The sequence below is a fragment of the Carya illinoinensis genome, chromosome 16 (assembly GCF_018687715.1).
Source record: "Carya illinoinensis cultivar Pawnee chromosome 16, C.illinoinensisPawnee_v1, whole genome shotgun sequence".
In the NCBI taxonomy this organism is placed as follows: domain Eukaryota; kingdom Viridiplantae; phylum Streptophyta; class Magnoliopsida; order Fagales; family Juglandaceae; genus Carya; species Carya illinoinensis.
The window spans coordinates 1,626,813-1,640,210 of NC_056767.1; the positions used below are offsets into that span (position 1 = coordinate 1,626,813).

Below are 13,398 nucleotides of genomic sequence, written 5' to 3' on the forward strand. Positions count from 1 at the left end.
AAGTTTAGAGAGATGATATTGCAGTCATATAGAATGTGTAAGTTTCAAACACTTCAAAAAAAAAAAAAAGATAAATTTAAAACTCACATAAAAAATTTATTCTTTTAATGAGGATCCTTTTTTTTTATTCAAAGGAAGTACTATTAGTTTGAACACTTTAACTACTGTGAACGAGGAGGTTTATAAATTAAGAATATTTGTTTCCCATTACAAAACCTCAGTGAGTTTATCTATAAACGCAAGAGTGAAATGGCAGAGACCCTGATTTTGCATTGAAGACTCGTATTTATTTATTTATTCATTGAAGACCCATATGAAATTCCACCAACTGCGGACATTGTTGAAACTTGAGGCTATCGTAGTAATACGACAGACATGAGAAGGATGACTTTATTCCTTATCTTCAGCAGCATAGAGAGCTTTAATTTCCTCAACATCATCATGGCTTCCAAGGAATATCGGAGATCTCTCATGTATCTTCTTTGGAATCAAGTCAAGTGCCTGCAAAGATAACCCGTTTCAATCAGTTTCTAGTTTTAGCCCAAAAGTAGCTTGAAAATTCAGAGATGGGTTTTCTCAATGGTTAATTCTTCCGCGGCGCTGTAGACCAGGACTTGGGCAGTCGGCTCAGAACCAATCCCAAAAAACAGAGTAACTCAACAGTCAACTTTTGATTATTTTGCATTTATCCGCGCTGTGTAGACTAAATAGTGATTTGGTATCAAGCGTTTGAAAAGAACTACAAAATTGATTAAGTTTTGCTCAGATTTTTAAATTCGAAAACATAAGGTCAAGAACTAGTTTTTTGTCAAAAAAAAGTTAACAAACAAGATCTTTGTAGGTGAATTTTAGGAAACCAAACTTATTTTCATGATAAAGTCAAGAAGGTTCATCAAATCAATACCCGTTGCTTGCCGGTGAAAGCCTGACCTCCTGCTTGTTCCATCAAGAATGACATTGGGAAAACTTCATAAAGAACACTGTTCAGATTATAAAAAGAAATAAAGTCAAATTCACAAAATTTAATCCCCCCCAAGATTTATGGCCTAAAGCTTTAAGATCTAACATCAAGTTTGGATTACTTAGAATGAAATAACCAGTAATCTAACCGCACATAACATACCGCAGTTTCCCACTGGGGCTCTTCCTGTCAGCAGGATACAAAAAGACACCCCCATAAAGTAATGTGCGATGGACATCGGCTACCATGCTGTCAATCATAATAATATATGACACCACATTAATCTTTCTGAAAGAGATGAAGTCAGGTAGTAAACAAAACACAAAGATCAACCAATATTGTAAGTTGACAATTTTACATTATGTTTAGTTGAAAGGCAATTAACTAGCCTAACATCCATTTTGGTCACTGCTTTTGAACACCAGTATATGCAGAAAATTATTTTGACTGCATTCAGAGTCATAAGAGTGGCCACAAACATTTTTTCATCGGAATTAGAGTGGTCACAAACATGTAACTAATAAGCATAGGAATTAATGTCAGGGCAACGGACTACTCTGCATAGATGTCAGCAGAAACAGCAATTCAATATTTTTGCATGTTAATGTTAACCCCTTATATAAACACTGCCTAAAAAAGATTGAATCCATTTTAGTTAATGTTAAGAGCTGCCATTCAAACGTGGCAACAACTACCATATTATATGTGACAAGCCAGCAACCAAATATCAGAAAAAAAAAAAAAAAAATCAACACCTAGAAATATTTAGTAGCTAGGTTCAGAACCATGATACCTTCCAATGTATCTTAGAGACTTTGATGATGAACCATCTTTAGGGAACTTGCACTTTTCCACAAACTTAGTAGTTGGACCATCCCAGTTCTTAGCATTTCCCTCATTTACTGAATAAATCTTTCCTTTATTTGGAATCTGCAAAAAGGAATGTAGTAAGCAGGTTCTAAATACACCAAATAAACCTGAGCTGGCATATACAGAGCTGCATGTCCCTCTTATCACATATATATATATATATATATATATATATGTATCACTGTATTATTGCTCTCTTCCATTTAAGAAAAGAACACACGCAGGATCACCATGAAGCCAATTTTGTCAGTATACTACATGTAGCATCAGCCTAATGTAAACAATAGAGGTTTATAAATTACAAGCATGAAAGAGAATTTACTACAGAAAAAAAATCACTTTACCATAGTCAATTATTTGGATAAAAAAATTGAGAAATTTTACAATTTCACTCATTTGACTCATTAATAGGGCAAACAAAATCCACATGTACTCCAACATGGGAATGTCCATGATAGCATTCATGGCGAACGGCAAAATCTACGAATGCCGTATCTGGTACTCGAGTAATATATATATACCTTGATGTCTGGATGAGTAAGAATGAACTCCCCGAGAGATGGATCAAGAGTAAAGCCGTTGACACCAGTTCCAGTGCTTAACACAAGCTGTAAAATGACAAAGTTCCATGAGAAAATAATGACTTAACAAAGCCCAATCTAGGATGCAAACAAAGAAACTTCATTATTAGTTGCCAGCACAGAAGATTCAATCAACGGTTGTTAATTATAGGTTCTGCCTGTCACTCAATATACAAGTCATGACAGATGCCATTATCACAATGGGAACACACTATCAGTGCACCAACAAAAGGAAAAATTGAGGGGAAAAGTTAGAAAAGGATCAACTGAGTCTGTACCGTGCAAGAGCTCCCATACATGCAATAGCCAGCTGCCAACATATTCTTCCCAGGTTGTAACACATCATCTAGTGTTGGTTCATTGGTATGTTTAACCATATAAATCCCAAAGATCTAGATGAAAGAAGAGGCAATCAATAAGATTTCAATTTCAAGTTATTCTCGACCAATAATTACTTCACATATAGATCAGCAAATCATAACATCATTTCAATTATCAAGAGATCGGGGGGCATACAGTTCCAATTGAAACTCCGCAGTCAATGTTGGAGGATCCATCCAATGGATCAAAAACAACAGCATACCTGTGTTATAAGAAAGCATTTAAGATAAGATCTATAGAAAAATCTCATATCTGATATTTAAATCAACTATGAAGTCCTGAACAACAGTGGGTGAAAGCAGACACCTTCCACGCTTAGATGCCTCCACAAAGGTTGCCTCTTCATCCTCTTCTGATACAAGGATGCACTGCAAGAAGACCCAGGCTTTTAGAAAACTCATAACGAGTTCAGATAATAACCATCAACAATCTTCTAGGGACTCACTGTTCGGCCACTGCTTATCAGAGCCTTGACAAAAACCTCATTTGAAAGCACATCCAGTTTCTTTTGCTCTTCACCCTAGAGTCACAAAGGCACAAAAACCTCACATAAACAAGATAAGAAGTTGATAATCTCTAAAGAGCAGATAAAAAGGACAAAACGGGGATGGTGTAAGCTGAGTAAAAATTGAACACAGAAAAGCCATACAAGGGTTTCCGAAATAATATATTACTAGCCTGAACATTGGTCTCTCCAGCAAGTCCAATGAGTTTGGCAAGACCCGCCTGCAAACAGAAAAGTAGAGAACTTTTACCATTAAGAATCAAAAGTCAAACGTCAAAATCCTCTTGCAACAATAGATCGGAAAATTCTTTAGCTTCTTCCCCGAAATAAAAAGTATCTGAAATTTTCCGGGCTATCTGATCTATATACAAGAAGCAAACAGTAGCATTTCCGCTAAATATCTAACAACAAAACAATCTGTCCGATACTTGAACTCGTGATAAAAAAAGGGGAAAAGAAAAATTTATTCGTGTCTTATGTTACACAGTTCTAAAAAAAGCAAACAAGGTAAGGCAATGAAATGGAATTGAAAAATATTCTCATCCCAATCGCCAACCAAACTATAGAATTAGGATTTGGAAAAAAAAAATACGAATAAAAGAAGAAAGGAATTCAAAGGACGAGAGGTTGGGATGGGAATACCTTGTTGACGGCGGAACATACGAACTTGCAGCCGAGGACAATGTGACTGAGCAAGATGCTGAAATCGCCGCGGGACTCCGGGTGCTTGGACTGTTCGTTGAGCACGAAACGAGTTATGGTCATCAAGTCCGTCCGGTAGGCGTCCGCCGCGTGATCCATCTTCTTCTTTTACTCGCTTCCGATAAACAAAGAATCTCTCTCTCTCTCTCTCTCTGTGTTTCTTTCTCTATATAAGTTCCTAAGATTGCTCGGTTCGAGGAGGGAGATGGATAAGAATGGCTGGCCTGGCCAGATAAAAGTTTGGGGAAGGGAAGGAGATGGGCCTATCTGATGTCCAGGGAAGTTTCGCACGACACGTGGCGGGCGTGGAGGGATGGAGTGAGCGAGTAGTGGTCACTGATGGGTGCGGATAACGCCATCCGTCTTCTTCCTTGCTCTGATTTGGCGGTTATAAGGTTGTTGTCAACTTGTCACTCTCCCTCTCTTTCTGTGTGTCAAGTTCTCCTTGTAGGACCACCCAGAGATATGGTTGATTTCGACAAAATTTATGATGTTTCCAAGCTCCTCTGCTTGTCGGTGGTAGACTTGCGCAAAGATGCTACGAGATAAAAGGGATGAGGTTTGGCAGGGATCAGCCATTATTTATGTTGTACATTATATATTTATAGATTTTTATAAGATATAGAAATGCTTTTTAAAATTAATCTACTCCGCAGCCACTATTCCGCTGCAGCCATAAAACCCATGACGTGTAAACCGGCTCATTAATACAGTTGAACTGAACCGGTTAGATTGAATCCGTGTCCCTCCATTTCCCCCCAAGAGCCATCGAAGCCCCCAACCCCCCAGAGCCATTGACGGAGGTTCTCGCTGGTTTCGTGCGTTCAATCAAGTTGTCGAAACTTACAGCAGCTTTCCGACGTACGACCGTTTGGAGCTGCCGTCGAACATGGAGACACCGTAGCGAGTTGGCCCTGGGCAGAGGAATCCCGACGCGGGTTCGAGACGATGTGGGTTTACACGAGTTTCGGATCGCGTTTATCCACTCTGAAATTTGTTTACCGGGTTGTGCGCCGAAGCTGGGCTGACGGAGCAGTGCCCCACGGTGGCGCTGATAAGATACTCGGCGTCGCCGGGAGCCTCTGGATAGAGAAACTGCACGCCGGTTGCTATCGAGGGAGGAGGGACTTCACGCGATGATTTCAAATGGGTTTTCAAATGAATCAAAACGCACATTTTGCTTAGGAAGTAAAAAAAAAAAATTATAAAATAGACCGCCACGTAGTGAGTGCAAAGTGTGCACCGCTATAGTGGCTTCTCCGTAGCTGAACTCTACTTTTTATAGGATATATAGATATTTTTTATAGAGTGTGTGGTGTGCAGTGATGAATAATGGTTACTCCCAATATTTTCTTAAAAGGAATATACTGTCACACCATGGTAGTAGCCGCGACTTGGTAATTGGTATTTCATAATTTCGGAGTCATTTCGAATTAGGATAAAGTTTTAAATTATTTGTGATAGTAAAGCTTGAACTTTGAGTTATGGGATGTAATTTAGACTAGTTGGATATTTTGAAAGTGCTGTGATGACAAACTCGCCTTTTAGACAATAATTACGACTCAAACTAGACATTCCACAACAGGAATGAGCTCCTATTGTAACTTTAAGGGAGGGTTGCTATGCCAATTATCCTCATCTTTCCTTATTCTTAAGGAAGGAAAAGATATGTATATATATTGAATAGACAAGTCTCGTGTTAGTTTTTGTAAAAAGGTAAATTTCACTTTAAAAAATTATTAAAAACTATTTTTTGTTAAAGAAATTTATGTTTTTATAAAAAAAGTTTACACATGACTTGCCTATTTAGAGCTTGTACCTAATATTATTTCGAAAAAAATAATGCTACTTGATTATCTTAAATTTAACGTTCAGATGATTTTTTGTTACATTGTATTACATGTGATTTCACGTAATTTATTAAAAAAATTAAAAACACAAACATAAAAAAGGAAGAGAGAATCTAAAGTTTTAGTTTTTATTTTTTAATATTTTTGAACACTCTTTTAGTTTGAATATAATTTTTTTTTTTTTGTGTTTTTTTCTAAATAAATCACGTGATACTATATGATGGTATCACATCAAAAGAGTTATATGAGCATTAATGTTTTTTCAAACATTTTTTTAAACCCCTTAAATATTTTTAAAAATTTTATTAAAAAATATTTCCATAACTATTAAGTAAAAATAAAATTTAAATATGTGAGAATCCTCGGTTGCCCAAGTATTATCCATATACATTACTCAAAGAGCCAGTAAAAAATTTGCACACATTAATTTTGTATGTAACATTACTCTTAGATAAATTGGTATGTATATATATCCATTATTAGGCTGATAGAAAAAGTATATTTAATACTATATGTTTGATAATTTATGAATGTTATAAATATTCCAAATTGGATGCTAATTTTTGTTATATAATGAGTAATTACTTCAGTGAATTTAAGGGCAATAATTTGATAATGTTTATAAAATTAATGGCACTTATTTAGGTTTTGATGAATTTTGTCACATAATGCAATCTTATTGAACTTTAATAGTTGTCAACAATTGATGTATTGCATGATTTTCAAATGTTTAATGTTATTATAAACCTATATATTGAAATGTTTTCTGAGTTAATAAAATTTGAGTAAATAATGCTAGGGAATTAAGTCTAATAAATAATAATTTAGTATTTCATTAGTCAAGACCTTTGAAAATTTGTGATATTCCATCCCATTATAAAAGCAAATTAGACTTTATGTTTCTATCAAACCTCCATTGTGGCATATTTTTCAACTTAGGAGACTTTGAGAAAATTATGGAAGAGACGAAACATTTTTTAATGTCTACATGATTGACTTTTTTTAGATCATGGCCTTTACATGGTTGAATGTGTGAACTATATTAATTATAAGATAAAAGTAAATTCTCTTGTCCAATTGATTTAAGAGTAATGTTAAATACAACTCTCAGCTGTGTACCTCGGATTAGTTGAAGTGCACATAAGCTGGCTTGGACACTCACGGATATAAAAAATAAAAAATAAAAAGTGTGTATATCTCGCATACAAAGAAACTTGGCTTGAGATCCTATAGAAAGACAAAATGCAAAAGCCAGTTACATAGTTAGAAAGAAAGGTTTCACTTCTCTGAACAAGGTCCTAACCACTACCTTTCCTTTCTTCTTGGCCTAGCTTGAATAATATAACATTGCAGTCTAAGCATAGTAATTCAAGCTCGCTTTTTTCTTTGCCAGAACTTGAACGATACCTTCATTAAAGTCTTCATGGTTCACCTGGAGTTGAACATAATCAACATTTTCCCTTGATGCTTCATAAATCGGGGAAAATGAGCAATTCAGTCACATCGAGTCGTAGGGCTAGCATGGCTGCCCCCATACAAACATCTTTTAGCTGTGCTCCTTTGAAATCATCAGTAGACCGAGCCAGTTCCTCAAAATTTACATCTGGATGAATATTCATCTTCCTCAACTGAATCCGATATGTCAAGGAAAAGGGTTCAATGAGAATCCTGCACACAGCACAGATTGACTGCACTGAATAGTCAAATAAAGCACTCTTGAAAACTCACCTGCAACATACGAGCTCTTGCTTCTTCACTGGGATGTGGCAGCTCAATTGTAAATTGTGAGTTCAGTAGTTCCTTTAAATAGCTTCACTGTAGATTAGAAATTAAATCCACTTAAGAAAGTGAATACTAATCAGAATTTAACTCTAAATGCCTGATCCTAATTGGACACAACATAACAATCCTTAATATATAAAATCTACATTAATAATTTAATTTGGATAGAATTTTTCCAACATCACTGAGTTCCTAATTTACTCAATATTCTTTCCAACTCCCAAAATGTCAAAACTCAACACTCTTAACGATGCAATCCAACTTTCCAACTGAATATTTTGAAAAGTATTCTGATTTGTTTATAACACAGCTAACACTCCAAAAGGTTGTAACAAACTAAAATGTAAAGCCACTTGAAACACCAAGTTTAATGACAACTGAACTAGTTTGCTCGTAACGCCTGAAAATTTTAAACATGAGGTAAGAGGGCTTGATTATTTAGCCAGCAACTAACCACCATGACAACTTGAATGAAAAGCAAGGCCCGAATATCAACAAAGTTCAACATAGTTCAAATTGGCAAGTAACATTAGAATATGAAGTTTCCAGTATATGCCCAGTCGTTACAAAATGCCTGCCACAGACACCTAAAACAGAATTTCTGGAAAGAGAACGTAGAGTAGAATGGCTACTTTCCCTCCCAGAATGCCAAACTTCAATGAAAATGTATCTTTGAATCCAATAAATCTGAGACAGTTAAAAACCCAGGAAAGATAAAACAATAATAATAATATAAGATATAAAATAAGGAAAAAGGAGATTAAAAAAAATTATAGAATAATGGCCTCCAATAATTTTCTCGTATATTCATCTTAACATACCCAATCGAATTTTGTATCATCAAGTTCCTCCAGCAATTCAGGCTCATCGCCTGAAGCTTTCATATGATCTATCAAAATGTTCAAAATACCACGAATTGTGGTCATTCTGGTGTTTGACATGTCTTCTGCTCTAAATTGGTAGACACTATCTTTAACTTCAATCCAACTGTATCCTGGACTCGTTTTCAGCCCTCTATCTTTCATCAATTTTCGCACCCTCGCAGCCTGATTCCAGTAGCCCACGCTGGCGTACAAATTCGCCAATAGCACAAGGGTAGCAGGGCAACCTGGTTCCAGAACCAGCCTTTTCTCTGCAGCCTGGATGCCAATCCATACACTCCCGTGAAGCCTTGAAGAAGATAGCAGGGAACCCCATATAACAGCGTTGGGATAAATTGGCATTTTTTCAATAAAATCTTGAGCCTCTTCCAGTAAACCAGCCCGGCCAAGAAGATCAACAACACATGAATAATGATCTAATTCTGGCTGTACACCATAGTCAACCATTGAATTGAAATATAACAAGCCTTCTTTAACGATACCTGCATGGCGACATGAAGAGAGGACACCAAGGAAAGTAATGGCATCAGGTTTTACGCTTTGCTTCCTCATTTTTTCAAAAAGATCAATCGCCTGAACTGAAAGCCCATGCTGGGAATAACCTGCAATCATGGAATTCCACGATACAATATCTTTACCATCCATCTTTTCGAAAATGTAAAGCGCCTCTTGAGCAACCCCACATTTGCAATACATTGAGATAAGAGCATTAGCAATGTGGACGTACGAATCAAAACCCATTTGAATTGTTAGGCAATGAGCAGTTCTCCCATGTCCAAGAGCTCCACTTCCCGTGCAAGCACTCAGAAGACTTGTGAACGTAAATTCATTGGGTTCTGACATCGAGTTCCTCATCCGATGGAAAAGCTCCAAACACACATCAACCTGCCACTCTTGAGCAAATCCAGAAATAATAGCTGTCCACGACACCACATTTCTAACAGGCATTTCCTCAAAAACCCTATAAGCATTTTCTAACTCTGCACATTTACCATACAAACTTATCAAAGAACTGCCAACATATACATTGTCGACAAACCCAGTTCCTATTGCCAAGCAATGATATTGAATACCACCAATAAGATTACGTGTAGACCCGCATAAACTCAAAGCATGAGACAAGACATCCGCATCGACTCCCAAACATTCCCGTCGCAAATTACGCGTAGGAATCAAATACTTCCTAGAGGATGGTCTAAGGATTCCATCAACCACATATGGGATTCGAACCTCTAGATTTGATCCAGAGAAATCATCGCAATAATGTTGCTTTGAGCCTGCTCGTAAAATGGCTTGAACAAGCCGAAGATGACTCTGGTTAGTTGTGTTGACAATGGATTTCGGAGCGATAAGTTCAAGAACTTTCAATGCCTTGCCAACTCTCTTGCCTTGCGGTGTCTGTTTCCGTTTGGGGGAAGTGAAAGGTTTAGGGTGCAATAGTGTCTGAAAACCATAAGAAAGCTTGGTCCAAAAACAGCTTTGACGAATACTCACCCACCGAAACGGAGAAATACTCGCCCACCGAGATAGAATTGGTGCCCCCATTGAAGCTTGACCTTGGCCCAAGATCTATCCCCATTATCGGCCACAACCTTAAGGCCAATCGAGGCCCGAAACCTTCGCCTCCATTACCAACACCACCACCCCCATCAGCGCCCCAGCCAACAATGATTGAAGTTATTTATTTGAAAGTTTCGATTAAAAAAGGCATAAATGATGTAATTTTCAATAAAAAGTAATATTTTTCAGATTTTTTTACACACTTAATCAATCAAATTATGTTAGTTCATAAAATATTTTTATAATTTTTTTATAGGCACGATATTTCTTTAAAAATTCAAATGCATCAAACTTTTTCTTTCTTTTTAAATATAAGGGCTTGCATATGGAGGGAAATATTCTCTATTGTGTATTACAATGGGAAAATGCTAGTTTACGACCGCTAATGCATTTTAATTTTTTAAAAATATTTAAATAATTTACTACTACTAAATTTGAGTATTTTTTTAAAAGTATTTAAAAATATTTATTTATTTATTTATTTTTTTTAAAAAGAATGAACTAGTGGTTATGCCCAACAGTAAGAGCTGGAGTTGGGCAGTCGACTAGCATGGTCCATTACAATGATAGAGCCTATTAGGATGTGTTCCAAACAATATTTTAAATTTCGTTCCGATGATCATTCTGCTTTAAATATTAAAACAGAATATTTTGACATCGGTGCATTCTGGTATACCGTTTTAAAATTAATTATATAAAAATAATTATATGTATATATAAACTAATAATTAATAGAATAAATTATATATATGTAATTATGTATCATGTATATGTGTATATATATGGAAGAATTGAATATTTGTAAAATGAATATACGTTGAAAAAATCACAAATTTGAGTTGAGACAACAAAAAAATAAAGGAAAAAAATAAAAGAATTGAGAAATTATTAAAAATAGTGATATTTAAAAAAGAGAGAATGATGAGACATATTTAAAGTTACAAAAAAAATTAAAATTATAGAAATTAATTAATTAAATATTATCTAAATTAAAAATTTACAAAAATGCCATCCAAGCATATAAAAATTATAAAAATAATCCGAAATGGAATAGAGCCCATAATGGCGACCAGAATGGCCTAGAATTTGTAGCAAAATAGAATAATGAGGTATAGTGCACCAGATATTACACCGGAACGGAATTTAAAACTATGGTTTCAAAACAATATGAACTATTTGGTATTTGAGGGAAACAAAATCTTTCCTCTTTTTCTTAGACATTTTCATCATTCTTTCATTTATATTTGGTATGTTTGTGTGTGAGAGAGAGCACATATATCGCAAAAATAGACCTTGCTCAAATTGATGCTTCATTATTCAGTCTGCATTGGGCCCTCAATTTTCTAAAGGCATCCCACAATTTGCACCTTCTGATTGACTAGGGAGGAATGCCAGGAAACTAATTCCAAATCAGAGGTTTTAGTTTCTGTTAAATGGAAAAGATCCATATCAAAGATATTTACCATTGATCAGACAAAAAGAAAAAAGAAAAGGAAACAAAAAACCTGAACTTTTGTTCCAAGAAACAGAGATGTAGAAGATTCATAACTCCAAAATGGTTTCTGCATTTCCTGGTCTCACAACTCCAGCAAACCATCTATCAATGGTGCTCGCCGTGATAGTTGAGATCCATGGGAAGGTCATTCCCTACAGTATTCGGAGATGGCCCATCGTTGTTTCCTGCTGCAGCTACAACCAATAAGGGCTGGGCTCTGACTCCGACCACTATGTGGTTGTGGTGGCAGTTAATACCCAGGGGAACTTCTTGTTTAGAGTTTCCAACGACGGTCCGTAACTTCCCGTAGCAGCTACGACCACTATGCCTTTTTCCATGGCTACAAATGCAGCAGCTGCCACTAGATCTTCATACGATGGTTTTCCTGCCCCTAGATTACCTATGGAAAGGTTTATCACATCAGCACCATCAATGATGGCTTGTTCTATATCAGTAATCACATCACATGTGTAAGTTCTTGATCATTCCAGGCCACTTTGTAAACAGCCAACCTCGCATGTGGCACAACACCAATAGCTGTTCCTTGGGCACAACCAAAATAAACCACTCCATCAACATAGTTACCAACAATCACGGAGGAAACTTGGAAGAGGAGCCCATCTTACATTCTCCATGTGGTTTATACAAAAATGAACAGGGATGGTACCAATCTATAAACCCTTGAGAATGAAAAAATGAATCAATATTTCAAAAATAGATATGGTTGTATACTTGTACAATACAACATAACCTAGCCTAAACTAGTTCGAAAAGTAAGTTACAGTTTCGAAAAGGATTGAGGATGAGAAGTGTCTTTCACAACAAGACAAGGCCAAAAGAGCAACTAGCCTCACTTTGATAAAGCCTTGCCGAGCATATAACTTGAGATAAGTAATATCTTTTACCAATGAGAATGAATAAAATAACCATTTCAATCAACAGAAGGATATTTGGCTAAAGCAATTACAAATTAACTATTAAAACTTAACCAATCTTTACCGTTTGCTTTTAAGAATGTTTCTAATAACGTTGAAAAGACACAAAGATAAAGCGGTTTTTTTCTCACATATCTGCATTTAGGAGATTGATAAGAACTTATCAATTATCAATTTATCATCAGCCTTCCGGAGATTCAGAAAGTATATGAACAGGGTAATTGATCAGAATGTTAACGTGGGCCCCTGCCTGTACAGATGTGCTTGCCTACACATTCTCACTAAAGAATAAACCATTGTACTGAACTAAGAAAGATTGAATGATGAAGAAGTAGTCTTACCATCGGGGCTGTTGATTTAGTCGTTCTTAAGCAGCCATCATCATCATGAATGCATCTCACAAAACGTCGTCATCTGATTCAACATTTAATCCCGCCTTGACCTAGCCATGAATGGCCTCTGTCCCCGAAGGACTGAAACCCCTTATCACCGACCACTCGGTCAATGCTGCTAGCCTGATACCTCAGCCCTCAATCAATCGTCGCCAGGCCCATTAATCACGATATGCAGCTCATGGTCCCCCATCAATAATTGAAAAGATGTTTTCTCCTTCCAAACATCAAACCCTAGCCAGCCTTAAAACCACACTCGAAATCCACACTTTCATTCAACTCCGCCTTTCACCGGCGGGGATTCTCTCCGATCGCTTTCCTCTGGCTCTCCGTCAAAAGGAAAGTTATCGCCGGTCGTTTAAGCACACAACGCCCGCTTAAATCCAAACACTCCCGCCAACTCCCCAAACTACCCTTTACCTCTAATTACCCTTATGAAACCAATAAACGGGGGTACAATCGTCATTCCGCCACCGATTCTGGCATTTCCTGCACATGTATAT

General features: G+C 36.5%; 2 protein-coding genes and 1 long non-coding RNA gene across 4 annotated transcripts; all 3 read right to left on the reverse strand.

Annotated features, from left to right (window-relative positions):
• Positions 1-162: 162 nt before the first annotated feature.
• LOC122299290 (fructose-1,6-bisphosphatase, cytosolic) lies at positions 163-4,318 on the reverse strand. Its single transcript, XM_043109438.1, has 11 exons — positions 3,941-4,318; positions 3,472-3,519; positions 3,239-3,313; positions 3,100-3,161; positions 2,929-2,995; positions 2,691-2,804; positions 2,353-2,439; positions 1,755-1,891; positions 1,124-1,210; positions 905-980; positions 163-501 (listed from the first exon to the last, which is right to left on the reverse strand). The coding sequence occupies exons 1-11, from the start codon at positions 4,097-4,099 to the stop codon at positions 391-393; spliced, it is 1,023 nt and encodes a 340-aa protein (XP_042965372.1). The 5' UTR covers positions 4,100-4,318; the 3' UTR covers positions 163-390.
• A 2,578-nt stretch (positions 4,319-6,896) lies between these two features.
• LOC122299632 (pentatricopeptide repeat-containing protein At2g37320) lies at positions 6,897-10,564 on the reverse strand. Its single transcript, XM_043110027.1, has 3 exons — positions 8,454-10,564; positions 7,579-7,665; positions 6,897-7,478 (listed from the first exon to the last, which is right to left on the reverse strand). Exons 1-2 carry the CDS (start codon positions 10,056-10,058, stop codon positions 7,663-7,665), a joined length of 1,608 nt encoding a protein of 535 aa, XP_042965961.1. The 5' UTR covers positions 10,059-10,564; the 3' UTR covers positions 6,897-7,478; positions 7,579-7,662.
• Positions 10,565-11,366: 802 nt separating this feature from the next.
• Positions 11,367-13,234, reverse strand: LOC122299633. 2 transcript variants are annotated; one of them, XR_006239713.1, is made up of 2 exons: positions 12,845-13,234; positions 11,367-12,248 (listed from the first exon to the last, which is right to left on the reverse strand). It is a non-coding gene; the product is annotated as an uncharacterized LOC122299633 (long non-coding RNA). The 2 variants fall into 2 exon arrangements; XR_006239714.1 differs by having other exon boundaries at positions 11,367-12,239; positions 12,845-12,984.
• Between the last annotated feature and the right edge of the window lie 164 nt (positions 13,235-13,398).

What these genes read in the sequence shown, in the direction of transcription:
- LOC122299290 (XM_043109438.1), bottom strand. Translation starts at nt 4,099, where the DNA reads ATGGATCACGCGGCGGACGCCTACCGGACGGACTTGATGACCATAACT. An exon ending in TGTATGGGAGCTCTTGCACG is followed by an intron (nt 2,440 to 2,690) that starts GTACAGACTCAG and finishes GTCATTTTACAG; the next exon opens with CTTGTGTTAAGCACTGGAAC. An exon ending in TTACTCATCCAGACATCAAG is followed by an intron (nt 1,892 to 2,352) that starts GTATATATATAT and finishes TCCTTTTTGCAG; the next exon opens with ATTCCAAATAAAGGAAAGAT.
- LOC122299632 (XM_043110027.1), bottom strand. Translation starts at nt 10,058, where the DNA reads ATGGGGGCACCAATTCTATCTCGGTGGGCGAGTATTTCTCCGTTTCGG.